The sequence below is a fragment of the Bufo gargarizans genome, chromosome 7 (genome assembly GCF_014858855.1).
Source record: "Bufo gargarizans isolate SCDJY-AF-19 chromosome 7, ASM1485885v1, whole genome shotgun sequence".
NCBI classification, from domain to species: domain Eukaryota; kingdom Metazoa; phylum Chordata; class Amphibia; order Anura; family Bufonidae; genus Bufo; species Bufo gargarizans.
This window is the reverse complement of record NC_058086.1, coordinates 3336363-3352399: the sequence shown is the minus strand read 5'-3', so window position 1 is coordinate 3352399 and position 16037 is coordinate 3336363. Positions and strand designations below refer to the sequence as shown.

Below are 16037 nucleotides of genomic sequence, written 5' to 3'. Positions count from 1 at the left end.
GATTTTTTTTTTCCGTTCAGCCTCTGGGCTGAAAGAAAAAATGAACGGCACAGATTTCTTCATTCGCATCGATCAATGTGGATGAAAAAATCATAATATGTCTGATCATTCTCTGCGTATGAACTTTGGCGCTTGTTCACAGCTTGCGTCAGTTCGCAGAGAGTGAACTGTCTAGGTTTTCATCTATGTTTAATTTTAAAGAATATGGTGAACTCGGGCATCAATGGGACAGAACTATGGAAAACCATCAGTCTTGTTCTATGTGAACCCTGCCTGTGCATATATATATATATATATATATATATATATCCCTTTGCTTTGATTTGATTTTTTTGTCTTGGTATTTCTCATTTTATTATTTATTTATTTCATTTTGTATTCTGTATTTTTTCTGGTAATAATCTTTTTTTCTGATATGTTTTTTATTGGTATATGCCCTTTTGTCTGCATCCAGCGAGCAATAGTGCATTTATACCATGTTGGGTTGTCAAATCATGAATTATATGCAGATTTTTCCAACTTATTTGCTCTTTTTTCAGAGGAGAGTAACTACATTTTTTATATTGTATTATACATGCGCTGTATTATATGTTGTAGCACTGTGGGGTATAGAAACTTTTATATGTCACAGGTGAATTCGTTTGCACAGGTGTCTCGCGTTCACCGGATTGATTTTTGGCCTGCCCTGGTTTCTGAGATCCCTCCCTTTTGGGCAGATGTCTCGGGGGTGAGCCTTATTTCAGCCCGGGACACGCCAGACACCTCAGATCATGACTAAGAACAACACTGTTCGAAACGCGTAGATCGTGGGGACAAGTGGGTTCCAGTGTCACTGTTGCTGGTTGTACCTGTATTGTGGTGACAAAAATAAAGACCGGGATTTTTCACTACATCCTTCTGGTGCCGGAGCCTTTTTCTACTTTGTGTATCTACCTTCGGACTGGCTTGAGTCCGCCCCGTGCACCGTCACACAGGATCGGAAGGTGAGCTGGCTACAATCTTTTCTACGAAAAAATCTCTGCCCAAAAATGTGCAAAAAAAAACTAAAGATGATGACACTGGCTGCTCGTTCAATTTGTATTGTCGTGTCTGCGTGAATGGAGGAGAGCATGTAAACGTCACGCTTGTCTCTCCATTTCACTGCGAGCGGTTCTTCGTTACACAAGGCAGCCCTCTCCCCCCCTTGCAAGACGGGTGGTAACCAGCCGTTGGGGGAAGCCCGGGCGACTAGGTCGTGCGGTGCCACAGCAGCCAATCTGTTCAAGAAACAAATGCTTGAAGAGGGGCACACTTGTGTAAAAATTGTCCACATAAAGATGGTACCCCTTGCCAAATAAGGGTGAAACCAAGTCCTAGACTGTCTTCCCACTGCTCCCCAGGTAGTCAGGGCAACCGACCGGCTCCAGGGTCTGATCTTTACCCTCATAGACTCAAAATTTGTGCGTATAGCCTGTGGCCCTTTCACAGAGCTTATACAATCTGACCCCATACCGGGCACGCTTGCTTGGGATGTATTGTTTGAAGCCAAGGCACCCGGTAAAATGTATAAGGGACTCGTCTATGCAGATGTTTTGCTCAGAAGTATACAAATCTGCAAATTTGGTGTTAAAGTGGTCTATGAGGGGCCGAATTTTGTGGAGCCGGTCAAAAGCTGGGTGGCCTGGACATGGCAGCAGAGAACATGGGCATGTGATGAATTGGGTTTGTGGACCAATATGACCGCTATTCATGCTTTTTTTGTCAGGCCCATGTTGAGGAGAAGGCCCAGAAAAGTTTTAAATTCAGAAACTTGGACGGGTTTCCACCGGAAAGAGTGAGCATAAAAGCTTCCCGGGTTGGCGGCTATAAATTGAGTGGTTTGTTTCTGCCATGACTAAGTCCAAGAGCTCCGCAGTCAAGAACAGCTAAAAAAAAAACAGTGCCGATCCGATCTGAGCTGTCTCAACCCGAACTCCAGACTGGGCGGTGAAAGGGGGAACTACTGGTGCGGCTGAAGTTGGGGGCTGCCAATCAGGGTTTGCCAGCACCTCAGGGACTCTAGGGGCTATACGGGCCTGTCTGTGCGGTGGCTGCGATGGGGGAACTAATGCACATGCCACCGTACCAGCTTCAACTGCCCTTCTGGTGCTCGCCACTTCACCATGTTCTACGGCAGTGCTGGTACTAGGTCCAAGATGGGCTGCGCTGCTGGTGTATGCCTCACAGCGTAATCCGACAGTGCCAACCCCACTCTGCTGCCCTTGAAGCGGATCCTGCGCAACCTGTGGTCTAGCAATACGGGGCCGGGTACACCTGGTGGTATCAGGGACCTCAACCTCATCGTCTGAACTTTGGGTCAGACTGACACTGCTTTCTACAGGTTCGTCAGATGAGGGTTGCCATTCCTCATCCGACTGGGTCAGAAGCCTGTAGGCCTCTTCAGAAGAATACCCCTTACTTGCCATTTGGTCAACTAAATTTAGGGGGTATTCCCTGAGACTACCCAAGAAAAAAAGCAAGCCCGTCTTACAAATGGGAGGCTAGCGAAGTACAGGAAGCCGCTGCGATTGATAAAAAATATCAAAACTGATTTTTTTTATCGCCGAAGCGCTTGTGATTGCGCAGTGATAAAAAAGAAATATAAAATTTGTCACAGGGGCGGGCGTGGGTGAACGTACGTGTGGGCGACCGATCAGGACTGTGTTTTGGGTGGAGGGCGAACTAAGGTGACACTAATACTATTTATAGATCTGACTGTGATCAGTTCTGATCACTTACAGATACTATAAAAGTACCAATGCTGAATAGCGATACACTAATCAGCGAATCAGTGACTGCGGTGCAGTGGGCTGGGCGCTAACCGACGCTAACTACCTAACAAAGGGGCCTAAACTAACCTAAAACCTAACCGTCAATACTAGTGAAAAAACCGTCAATACTAGTGACAGTTTACACTGATTACTTTTTTTCCCTTTCACTAGTGATTGACAGGGGTGATCAAGGGGTTAATTGGGGTGATGGGGGGTGATCTGGGGCTAAATGTGAGGTGTTTTGTGCACTTACAGTTTATCTGTGCTCTCTGCTGGGTTCAACCGACAAAAAGGAACCACCAGAGAGCACAGAAGCCATTTAACACACTATATTTATAACTATAGTGTGTTAAATGGCTTTTGATTTGATTTTTCAAAAGTCACCAGCCTGCCAGCGATGATCATTGGCTGGCAGGCTGGTGACGAACTTCTCCTGCGACGATTCCTAGCCCGCACTGCGCATGTGCGGGCCGGCTTGGTGTGTCATCTCGCGTCATGACGCGCCGATGCGTCGAGGAGGAATAACCCGACCGCCCGCAGGACGCAATCCTGCGTTAGGCGGTCGGGTAGTGGTTATACAGTCCTCCTCATCATGCTGTTCACATTTTGACATCATGAGACCAAGACGACACCTAACAATTGATCAATAGTACCTTGCCATTGCAAAGTTTCAAGCAGAATGTTCTCAGGCAAAAGTTGCCACTGAGCTTAGAGTGTCACAAAGTGTCATCAACAACAGAGATACAGAGAGACTGGAATAGTCAAAGAAAGGCATAGAAGTGGACGTCCTTTGGCCACCTCCTACGCCGATGACCGCTTCATTGTGAACAATGCCTTGCGAAAACCGGATGAGGAATGCCACACAACTCCAGGCACATTTAAGAGAGGCAAGAGGCACCCAAGTGTAACATCCGACCATTCAAAACAGTTTACATCAGCGTGGTCTGCGTGCTAGACAACCTGCAAGGGTATCTGACCACAGGTGTCAATGGCAAGGGAGCATCTACGTTGGAAAAGGGACCAGTGGGCCTCAGTGCTGTTCACTGATGAGAACTCGATTCACGCTGAGCAGAAATGGTGGCTGCCAACAATGTTGACATCCAGGAGAGCGCTATGCATCAGCCACTGTTGTCAACAGACAAGCCTTGGGTGGTGGTGGTGTTACAGTGTGGGCAATTGTGTTTAGTCAATACAAAACTGCCCTACACTTTGTGAATGGTGCAGTGACAAACCCATACTACTTGAATAACATCATAAATCCAGTCATTGTGCAATGGAGTGGCCTGCACTTTCTCCAGACTTGAATCCTATTGAAAATCTATGGGATCAGCTGAGTCGCCCTGTAGAGGCTCGTAACTCTGTTCCCCAGAGCCTCAAAGAAATGAGGGCCGTCCTCCAAGAAGAGTGGGATCCCATGCCTCAGCAGACAATAAGTCAACTTGCGAACCGCATGAGACGTTGTGGTCAAGCCACATGACAAGTTATTGAGACATTGACATTTTTTGTCGAGGTATAACCAGGCTTTTGTTTCAATAAATAGTTTGAGATGAGGAATGCACCATTGCATGCTTTTACTTAAATGCCCTACTTTCATTATATAATATCACTGGAGCAGGAACGCTTTACATTTTCCATAAATTTCAACTGAAAGCCAAATATCCCTAACTTTTTGTGAGTGTATGGGAAAGTGACAATCTAGTAACATAACTTTAGTATAATTCAGTCACAATATGATTGTTTCATTCAATAATTGCGTGGCAACATTATTTGTTCACTGTACTGTATTATTTTTTTGGTCACTGTATAGTAGTATCATTTGTGTATGGAGAAAGTGGGAGCCAATTCATATTGATCTACTAAGGGCATGGAAAGTAACTGTACGAATATGTCGGTCAATCTGAACCACAGAGCACACAGGAGGTGTGGGGAGCTAAATCTATCAAAACTTTTCAACCCTAACAAGAATATTTATTTTAGGCACATTCCCATATGTATTGTGCAGGCCGCAAACAGCGGATCTTCAAAATACAGATACAAGCTGTGTGCATGCGGCCTACTCTTGTCCGCAAAAAGGACAAAAATAGGATATGTTCTATAATTTCCAGGACAGAAACATGTATGCGGATAGCACACGGATGACATCTGTGTGCTATTCACATTTTTTGCGGCCCCATAGAAATTAATCGGACCATGTGCCATCCACAGAAAATCTGGATCAGACGCGGAGGAACAATACGGATGTGTGAATAAGGCGTAAAAGTACGCACAGCACATAAAATGTAATAAAAAAAAAAACGTGATGTGAGGGATAATTGTGCAGACATCTGGTCTTTTTTTTATTATGGTACAACTCACTATTAATTTGTTTGCTGCTTCCTTTATTTTGTCAACTTTAGCTTCTGATAGCCCCTTAATGTTACACAAGGCTTTTTTCGTGGTCATCTGAATCCCTTTTACTGTGCATATTCCTACAGATTTCAGCTTCTTAATATCTGCAACATTCTGTTGAACAAAAATCATACATATGTAAAAAAGAAATAAGCAAACGCATTAGTTTAACACTTAAATATAAATGGAATAGTTTATTAAACATTGTCACATTAGCTAATATTCTTGTCAGCTTTTCTTCAAGTATTTAATAAAAATACTCATGCAAATACAGTCTTAGATTTTATTGTGTTCTCTCTTCCCTGTATAAAATAACATTTGTAAAGCACATAAAATGATGTAGAATTACCGTATTTTGGACTATAATCTAGACAAAGCTAGATTTTGAGGAGGAAAATAAGAAAAAATATATTTTCCATCAGATCTCAGAGCAGACCACCAAATCAGACCCCATTCTTCATCACACCTCAAATCAGACCCTCAGGAAACCCCCAAGGCTCCATCAGCCTCAGATCAGCCCCCCATCAGACACCCCTGCATCCATCAGCCTCAAATCAGACCCCCTCATCAGATCCCCAAGCCTCCATCAGCCTCAGATTAGACCCCCATCTGACTCAGATCAGATTCCCCACCAGACTCAGGTCGAGCCCCATCAAAACTCACATCTGACCCCATCAGAACTCAGATTGGACCCCCCAACCCCATCAGCATCAGATCGGACCCCATTAGACTTAAAAAAATAAAATAAAAAATACACTTACCTTGCTTGCTCCGGATGGCTCTGCCACTCACTCAGGGCTCCTTTGTCCTCTTCCTACCTGTGCTGCATTAAAGGCTGTCGTACAGTCAGGTCATAGTGCACGCTTATGTACACTATGTTCTGACTCTGTATGCCATCAGGACCACAGTGCAGAGCAGGGCTAGGAAGAAGACCAAGTAGAGTAAGTAGAGCCATTGCAGCGCTTCCCTTACCACTCCCCACGCCTCATGCATGTTAATGCCTTTAGAATCGGACTATAGGACGCACTGTCACTTTTCCCTCATTTTTGGGGGAAATAAACTTTTTCGTCTTATAGTCCAAAAAATACGGTATTATGTCTACTTTCACTTTTCTAACTTTATTTACAGTTGTATACCCACCACAGCCATTTTCCATTTTTTGTGTTTTCACTTTTTACTTCCTGCATTGCCATATTCTGACACCTATAACTTTCTTTTTAATATTTTTCTTTGTGCGGGTCTCATTTCTGGCGGTGAGCTGTAGTTTTTATTAATTCCATTGTGGTATGTATGATTTTATGATACCTGTATGGGATAAGTACTTGTATATTTAAACACCATATTTTTCGCTTTATAAGAAGTGGGGGGGAGTGACTGTGTCTTATAAAGCGAATCTGTCGAAAATCCAGCAGGCCAGAAGTATTACAGGGTTGCAGGAGCTTTTAATTAGCCTGCTCTTGCGATTTAAATGTGGGGCGGGAGGCGGGAGTTAAGCATTCATAGTACGTCCATAGTACGCAGCTGCTGCTTGGGTCCACTCCATAGGAGGAAGGGGGAGGAGAGCAGTTCTCCTCCGCTGCACTGCCGCCTGCACCTACTGCTGACCAATCACCAGCGCAGCGGCGGAAACTGCCGCCTCCACCAATAAGCTTACCCATTCCCCCCAGTCCCTCCAGCCATGAGCAGACTGGACTCTGCTACATCCCAGCCTCTCAGTACGCACACACAATAGCCCGTTGTGCAACAGCACTTCTCCAACTCCCCCGGACTTCTCCCCTCCCGATGCTCACCTTCTTCTCGGCCTAGTCAGTGCCCGCAGCCCCGTATCCTGTCACTCAGCCGCGGCCGCCTTCTCTCCAGTGACCCCGCAGCGCGCGCCCACCAGACACTGACCCTCAGCATCGGGAACCCACAACTTTCAGGCAAGCCCCGCTTCCTGAACACTTCTCCCCCTAAGATTGGAGGCTTTCAGAAAAAAACACACCCAGAACTGTGCCTTAAATAGGACTATAACCCCACTCATCCATAAGAATGCACCCATGTACTGCAGGGCATCCTTAAAGGGGTTGTCCGAGTTATTTTTTTGTTCTTTGTATGTTTCTAACTAGGCAAATGAAAGGACTTTACAATTCACTTACTTTATCTCCAGTTGCTGGTTTCTCAGATTTCACCGAGGGTCACATAACCTGTGATGTCAGCTTCTCTCCTTGTTCTGATGATGATTTGTGCACAAGCCTGAAAGAGCAGATGTGTGTCTGTATACTGTGCTGGTCACGCCCCCCTTCACTGCCGATTGCTGTCTGCTCTCTCCCTGGATTCTTAACCCCTTCAGATGCACAGGCTCAGGGCTGAAGGCTTTACTGAGTAGCTGCAGGCAGTAAGGAGACAAATGCTGGGCACAGGAGCTCACAGACTAGAGGAGTTCTGCACAAGAACAGGTAGGGAAAAGATCCTGTGTGTATCAGCAATGTCATTGTACAGCTTGGACTTGTAGTCCGACACATACAACATGCTGCTGAATCTCCCAGCAGGCAGACATGTCACTCAGGGCAGCACTTGTATTCACTCCCTTTGCAGAGCAGGGGGAGCGGCAGAGATTGTTGTTATTGCAGGTAAACAAAGAGCCAGAAGAGAAAGAATGTCTTTGGGCCTCGTGTAAATTCTCCATGATTTTTCCCCGTACCTCTTGCAGGTTAGTTAACCGTTCGGTTACTGCTGGGAGGGCCGTGGTGATTGGCAGATGGGGAATGAAGACTGGATGGAGGCCTGTGTTTGTGTAGAACGGGCTGAAAGAAGTCAAACTGTGTTCCGAGTTATTGTACGCAAATTCTGCAGTGAAGAGATGCTCCATCCAGTCATCTTGTAAATGTGTAAAGAAACAGCGTAGATACTGTTAGAGGATTTGACTAGTTCTTTGTCACGGCTGGCGGTGGGGAAAACCCCCAGCCGTGCGGTGCCAGGAGAAGGTAGGGTTACCACTTGGCCGGGACCACAGAGTTAGGGAGCAGGTCACCTCCTATAGCGTCCCTTACGCTGACCCTGTCTCCTGTCTGTATGAGCCGACCTTGGTGGTAGGAGGGCTCATACGCCGGAACCTAAGAGTCCCTACAAGCCCTCAAGTCGGCCCTGAACTAGGGGACAGAGTAAGACGACCTGCTCCTCCTAGACACGGAGGAGCAGGAGTCTCAACGGCCAAGCAACACAGGGGGAACATCAACAGACATATGGAAATGACAGGTAAGTGAGACTAGTCCTGCACTTACCTGCCACAGACACACAAACCTGGAACCCATGAACCAGTGCTGATGTCCACAGCAACATAAAGGACACAGCACACACCAGACATACAAGGGAAACCAGGATACCATAAGCTGCTCTAACAAGATAACCCCACACACACCTAGATAACACCAAGAAACATAGAAATTCCCAACACAGGTTTTATGACCAGAAGGATGGTCCTCACCAGGCAGATGGAGGAGACAGGAGGCTGCTCCAGCCAGCATGGCTGAGAGCAACCTACTGAGCCCAGCCAGGGACTGAGGCTTTATAGGCCAAGAGGCCCCACCCAACGATCAGCACACACCCAGTGAAGTCACACACACTGGGAAGGGAGTTAACCCTTCCAGCAACACAGAAGGGAAACTCACATAAAGGGGAAAGCACACAACCTCACTCACCTGTCTCCGACGGCAACGGCATGCGTGGCAACCGTGTCCTCCAGAACAGCCAACAGGCCGAGACACTTCCACAGCATGCAAACATCGCCAGACATTGCCGCGGACCACCGCAGGAGAAGGGAGGAGTCCAGGTGCATATAAAACATCACCTCGTGCACAACAAACAACACAAAGTGCACACAGACATACAAACGGGCATTCACACAAAACCCGTTGCCAAGGGCAACCGCACGCACACTTGTTGTCCGCGGCAACCGCACCTGAGGCAAACAACTAAGTGCCCCAGCTGCGGTTGACGAACTCCCAAACCGCGGGCAACAGCATGCGGCACCCAAGGAGTCACGACCATGACCAAGGGTCGTGACACTCCCTCCCCTCAAAGCCCCCCCAACCGAAAAGGGAGGCTGGTGGGACCAAACAACAGGGAGGGGGGGAGGGGCAATGCCTGATAACCACCAGTGTCTCCCTCCAGAGCTGCCGCCAACGGACCTGGACCGTACACAACAGTCCCAGGTCGCCAGCCAACAGAGCAGACTGGAAGAGAGAACACTGGAGGCACTGCCAGATAGATGCCCGTATCTCCCCCCGGAACTGCCGCCAACAGACCAGACCGTACACAACAGTCCCCAGGTCGCCAGCCAACAAAGCAGTCCGGAGGAGGCACACCGGACACCAGACCGATGCCCGTATCTCCCCCCAGAACTGCCGCCAACAGACCTGGACCGTACACAACAGTCCCCAGGTCGCCAGCCAACAAAGCAGTCTGGAGGAGGAAAACAGGACACCGCGTCCAACTCAGGAGGACGTTCCTACTCCAGGTCGCTGCCAGCAGACACTCCCCAACCAGCACACCTGCCGGAACACCGAAGGAATGCTGCCAGCAGACGACCAGAGATAGGAACCCTGAGAGGGACGAGGGGTCACCAACACGGACACGGTTAGCAAGGTGGCGGGGAAAAGCCACCAACCGCGCCGTTAACGGTGAACCCCGTAACGCTCTCCCTCCGGAGAACGCGCATGCACCCCAACGGTCAATGGATGCATGCTTCACCCTCTTACGAAGGAAGACCAGGTGAGGTGCCAGTTCTGGTCATACTGTCACGGCTGGCGGTGGGGAAAACCCCCAGCCGTGCGGTGCCAGGAGAAGGTAGGGTTACCACTTGGCCGGGACCACAGAGTTAGGGAGCAGGTCACCTCCTATAGCGTCCCTTACGCTGACCCTGTCTCCTGTCTGTATGAGCCGACCTTGGTGGTAGGAGGGCTCATACGCCGGAACCTAAGAGTCCCTACAAGCCCTCAAGTCGGCCCTGAACTAGGGGACAGAGTAAGACGACCTGCTCCTCCTAGACACGGAGGAGCAGGAGTCTCAACGGCCAAGCAACACAGGGGGAACATCAACAGACATATGGAAATGACAGGTAAGTGAGACTAGTCCTGCACTTACCTGCCACAGACACACAAACCTGGAACCCATGAACCAGTGCTGATGTCCACAGCAACATAAAGGACACAGCACACACCAGACATACAAGGGAAACCAGGATACCATAAGCTGCTCTAACAAGATAACCCCACACACACCTAGATAACACCAAGAAACATAGAAATTCCCAACACAGGTTTTATGACCAGAAGGATGGTCCTCACCAGGCAGATGGAGGAGACAGGAGGCTGCTCCAGCCAGCATGGCTGAGAGCAACCTACTGAGCCCAGCCAGGGACTGAGGCTTTATAGGCCAAGAGGCCCCACCCAACGATCAGCACACACCCAGTGAAGTCACACACACTGGGAAGGGAGTTAACCCTTCCAGCAACACAGAAGGGAAACTCACATAAAGGGGAAAGCACACAACCTCACTCACCTGTCTCCGACGGCAACGGCATGCGTGGCAACCGTGTCCTCCAGAACAGCCAACAGGCCGAGACACTTCCACAGCATGCAAACATCGCCAGACATTGCCGCGGACCACCGCAGGAGAAGGGAGGAGTCCAGGTGCATATAAAACATCACCTCGTGCACAACAAACAACACAAAGTGCACACAGACATACAAACGGGCATTCACACAAAACCCGTTGCCAAGGGCAACCGCACGCACACTTGTTGTCCGCGGCAACCGCACCTGAGGCAAACAACTAAGTGCCCCAGCTGCGGTTGACGAACTCCCAAACCGCGGGCAACAGCATGCGGCACCCAAGGAGTCACGACCATGACCAAGGGTCGTGACATTCTTTCAGTCTGACCATTAGATTGTGGATGAAAAGCCGATGGCAAATTTGCTATGATTCCAAGGGCAGAACAGAAGTTTTTCTAGAATTTGGACGTGAACTGCGATCAGAGACCGCGTTGTCTGGAATCCCGTGTAACCGGAACACTTCACGGATCATGAGTTCTGCTGTCTGTTTTGCAGATGGTATTCCTTTGAAAGGGATGGAGTGTGCCATCTTGGTAAGACTGTCTATGACGACAAGGATAGTGTTCATTCCTTGAGAAGGAGGTAAATCGACCACGAAGTCCATAGATACTGAGCCCCAAGGGCGAGATGGAACCGGAAGTGTTTGTAATAATCCCAGAGGGGAAGAACGTGGCGTCTTGTAGTGAGCACAGGTCAAACATGAAGAAACATACCTCTTCACATCCCCTTTACAATTGGGCCACCAGAAGGAACGAGATAACAGTTCTTGAGGGTTTTTTTTATGCCCAAGTGACCGGCCAACTTGGAATCATGAGCCAGTTTAAGGACTTCAAGTCGAGCTATTTCGGGAACATATAGTTGATGATCCTGTTTGATCCAATAACCATCCTTGAAGTGATTGTTAACCTTACTAGTGGGGTGGCTAAGAAAAGAGTCACTCTGATATCCGTCTTTAGTTCGTTTCCATAAATCCCTCGAATGGGTGGCCACCAAGAAGTTTCTTTCAATCAGGATCGTGGTTTGATTCTTATTTTCTTGGGAGGAGTCAGAGAACATTCTGGACAGCGCATCTGCTTTGCTGTTCTTAGAACCTGGACGGTAGGTAATAATAAAGTTAAAACGAGAAAAGAACAGGCTCCATCTGGCCTGTCTGGAGGATAATCTTTTGGCGTTATGCAGAAACTCAAGGTTCTTGTGATCAGTCAAGACGGTTACGGGAATGGTGGCCCCCTCCAAAAGGTGCCTCCACTCCGAGAAAGCTTCCTTGATTGCAAGTAGTTCCTTATTCCCGATGTCGTAATTTTTCTCGGCTGGGGACATTTAGCGAGAAAAATAGGCAAAGGATGAAGCAACTCTTTATCTCCTGCACGTTGTGACAAAACCGCCCCCATTGCTGAATCAGATGCATCCACTTCTACCGTGAATGGTAGTTCTGGATCTGGATTAGTATTGGTGCACCTGTGAACAGAGTCTTTAGTTGACTAAATGCGTCTTGTGTCTCGGGAGTCCAGGTAAAGTGTACGGTTTTCTTTGTGAGTTGTGTGATTGGTTTGATGACCCTGGAGAAATTCCGGATGAATCTCCTGTAGAAATTGGCAAAACCGATGAATCTTTGTATGTCTTTTACATTTCTGGGAGTAGGCCATTACGTTACAGCTCTAATCTTGCTGGGATCCATCTCTAGACCCTTCGGAGAAATGATGTATCCCAAAAACTGAACAGTTGTTTTTTCAAATTCTCATTTCTCGAGTTTAATGTAGAGTTTGTGTTCTCGAAGTCTCTGTAGAACTTTGCAGACATCCATACGATGTTGCTCTAGACTTTCAGAAAAAATGTGAACGTCGTCCAAGTATATTATTACGAACTGATCCAACATGTCCCAGAACACATCGTTAACAAAGTGTTGAAATGTAGCTGGCGCATTACACAGTCCGAAAGGCATAACGAGGTATTTTAAATGTCCATACCTAGTTCGGAAAGCAGTCTTTCATTCGTCACCTGGACGAATACGGACCAGGTTATATGCTCCTGAGATCGAGTTTCGTAAATATTCTTGCAGTGCGCAGTCTTTCGAGAAGTTCAGATATTAAAAGGAAGGGGATACCGAGTTTTTACAGTGATACTATTAAGTTTCCGGTAGTCTATACAGGGGCGTAAAGAGGAATCTTTCTTTTCTACAAAGAAAGAAGGAGCACCAGTAGAAGAGGTAGAGGGTCGGATAAACCCCTTTTTAGATCTTCATCTAGATATTTTTTCAAAGCCTTCAATTCAGGATCAGAAAGCAAATAAATGCAGCCAAACTGTATTTCCGCTCCCGGTAATAGTTCAATCAACGGTGAGGAGGAAGCTTATCTGCATTTTTCTTGTCGCCAACATCCTGAAAATTCTTGTATGGCACAGGTAATAACTCACTTGTATAAACCTATAAATGTTGCTATAAAAACAACCATGGAATGCCCGGTAGAAATATAAATACTTTATTAGATCGTCAATTGATCACAAAATTCATAAAATATATTACACAGAATTACTATGGAGAATAATCAGCAAAACAACCTGAATGCAGTAGTCCCCCCCCGTCGGTGCCTCAAAAACCCGCCAAACAGATAGAATACATGTCCGTGCAATATGCAGTGAGGTGATTCACAAGTAGAAAATATCAATAAATATCCGCTACAAGTGTCTGTGATGTTCAACTCACTGCACAGCCCAGTGGAGGGTTAAATGTGTAAAAAATGCAGCCCAAAATAGTAGTACTATAGAGCACAAAATCACATAACATCCACTAAATACATCCAGATGGAATATGCCCATATACAATAAATCAAAAATAACAGGCTATAAAATCAAACTCCTACACAAAAATATCCACTGGGGACGTGAACATACCCACAGACATGATGAAGGGTTAAGACACCGAACACAGGGCAGGAAAGAACCCCGACGCGCGTTTCGCCTCAGCTTCGTCAGAAGGTTAATGTGAATGTGGCCATGGCTCCCCCTTTATACCCCTCATGTAGCTACACATATAGTTAATATAATTCAGCTGATACCTATTAATCGAGCGCTTGTGCCCGATGATGCACGCCGAGGACATCATGGAGGCGCCGCATTCATCAGGAGGAGGGGTGGAACGCAAGCGTGCGTTCCAGCCCGCCTCCCAAGGAAACGTAGCAGCGTCCCCACGTGACCCGGCGCACAGCCATCCTGGCCAAGCGCTGTATCAACTTATCCGGCAAACCTGCCAAGCGGCTCCGAAAATACCAGAGCACATCCAAATATATGGTAAATGATCCTAGCCCTTTATGGGATTTACATGAGGTATATAAAGTTCGGAAATACCACAGGACCGCTGAATACACATGGCTCATGATAAGGATAAAAAAAGGGGGAAACAAAGGTGGGGAAGAAATGAAGGGAAAGAAAAACAAGGCTAAATCAACGAAAAATAGACAAAAAATACGCACTGTACGGTAGTAAAAACATGATTCCGCAGTTTCATAATTTCATACAGATTTTCAGGAATTTCACATAATAAATTTATACATAGAGGATAGCATGATTTTATATAAATTGAAACCCATGATTTTTTAACGGGTTCACAATAATTTAACATAATGGATTTATACGTAGGAAATAACATGATTTTATATAAATTGGATCCCATAGTTTTTAACAATAAATTTACATATCCGTAACACCATGATTCCATATAAGATTACAACAATTTATCATAAACAAACTTTATGTACATGATTATGTGATGTAATGTATAATATATATTTCCTCCCAGACATGATATATGTATATCAATTATGTATATGTACAAAAAAGAACGATATTTTTCCAAAAGACAGAAGTGATATTATATTCTTGCCAATATTATCAAGAATAAATATAAGTGACCCGTGCAACAATAATTATATAAAGGTGTAGACCCTAATCAGTAGAAATCCCCTCCTATCCAGCCCATTCAAAAGAAATCTGCATAGACCATGTGGGGTTGTACTCCCACATAAATATTTTCAAAGCAGATGACAGTGACCCATTCAATTAATCCCATTACATAAAAAGATCCCACAACCACGTTAACTTTATGTTCTGATCATTAGAGTTAAGATCACCCATAAACTTTTCCAAGTGCGACGTCGAGCCCTGCCAGATGAACAGCACATCATCAATATACCTCGACCACGAGACTACGGCGTCATGACCTTCCAAATTCAAGACAATCTCCCTCTCCCACAGCCCCAGGAAAAGATTTGCGTATGAGGGCGAACTTGTAGACTGTTGCGGAACCAGAGGGATCGCTGGAGCCGAAAACTGAGGGTCTTGTAGGCAATTACACTGACAGAATTCCGACGGGAAGTGCAGTACATGATTTTCCCAGTCAATGGATGGATTATGAATCGCCAACCATGGGATCCCCAAGATTATAGGAAATTAGGGTCAAAGAAAAATGGATGTCCTCAAGGTGATCCGTGTTGATGCGTATTTGGAGCTTTACCGTTTCTTGCGTAACTGGACCTGAGGAAAGAGGTGAGCCGTCCACAGTCTCCATATCTAATGGTGTTGTTCTCTTTAATAGTGGGATATGTTTTTTTTCTCATTCAAAATGTTTATTGTTTTTCAGAAAAAGTATTGACAAGGTTACAGAGTGAATACAAGATCCTTATTAGTGAATGTAGAATACATAAGGCAACAATAGTTTTTCAATACAATAGGGAGCAAATCCCAATAACAGTAATAACCGCAAAAGAGGAGTAGTACCAAAAAGAAAGAAATATCAACAATTACAAGGGACGAAAAAACAAGACACGGACAATAACGGGAACCCTATATGGACACTTGCTACAGACACGCTTCCCGGAATTCGTCAGAAGTGCGAAACAGCTCCCAGGGGCTCCATACTTTAGTAAAACGAGCAACATCTGGAGGGGCAACACAGATCAGGTCCTCCATTCTTTGGTGAAGAGCAATTTCCTCAAACCACTCCTTGAGTAGAGGGGGGTAAGATGACTTCCAATGACGAGGGATGACCGTTCTAGCGGCTTAAAGCATATATTTCAGGAGGGAGGCTTTGTAGGCCGGGATAGTCAGGTCAAATATGAACAGTAAGAGGGATTCAGGCGTATTGGGAATAGGGATCCCTGTCACGCTCCGCGTGATTTTATGCACCGAGTCCCAAAAAGGTCGCAGGAGGGGGCATTGCCACCAGATATGAAGCATGGTGCCTTCTTCCGACAAACATCTCCAACAGCTATTG

General features: G+C 46.3%; 1 protein-coding gene across 1 annotated transcript in view; it reads right to left on the bottom strand.

Moving 5' to 3' along the window:
* DMC1 (DNA meiotic recombinase 1) overlaps nt 1–12091 on the bottom strand; it is a 132589-nt gene extending 120498 nt beyond the window's left edge. Inside the window, exons 1-2 of the mRNA XM_044301460.1 lie at nt 11504–12091; nt 5145–5291 (exon numbers count right to left, since the gene is read on the bottom strand). Coding sequence (XP_044157395.1) covers nt 5145–5291; nt 11504–12091 — 735 coding nt within the window. The remainder of the gene's footprint in view (nt 1–5144; nt 5292–11503) is intronic.
* Nucleotides 12092–16037: the final 3946 nt, after the last annotated feature.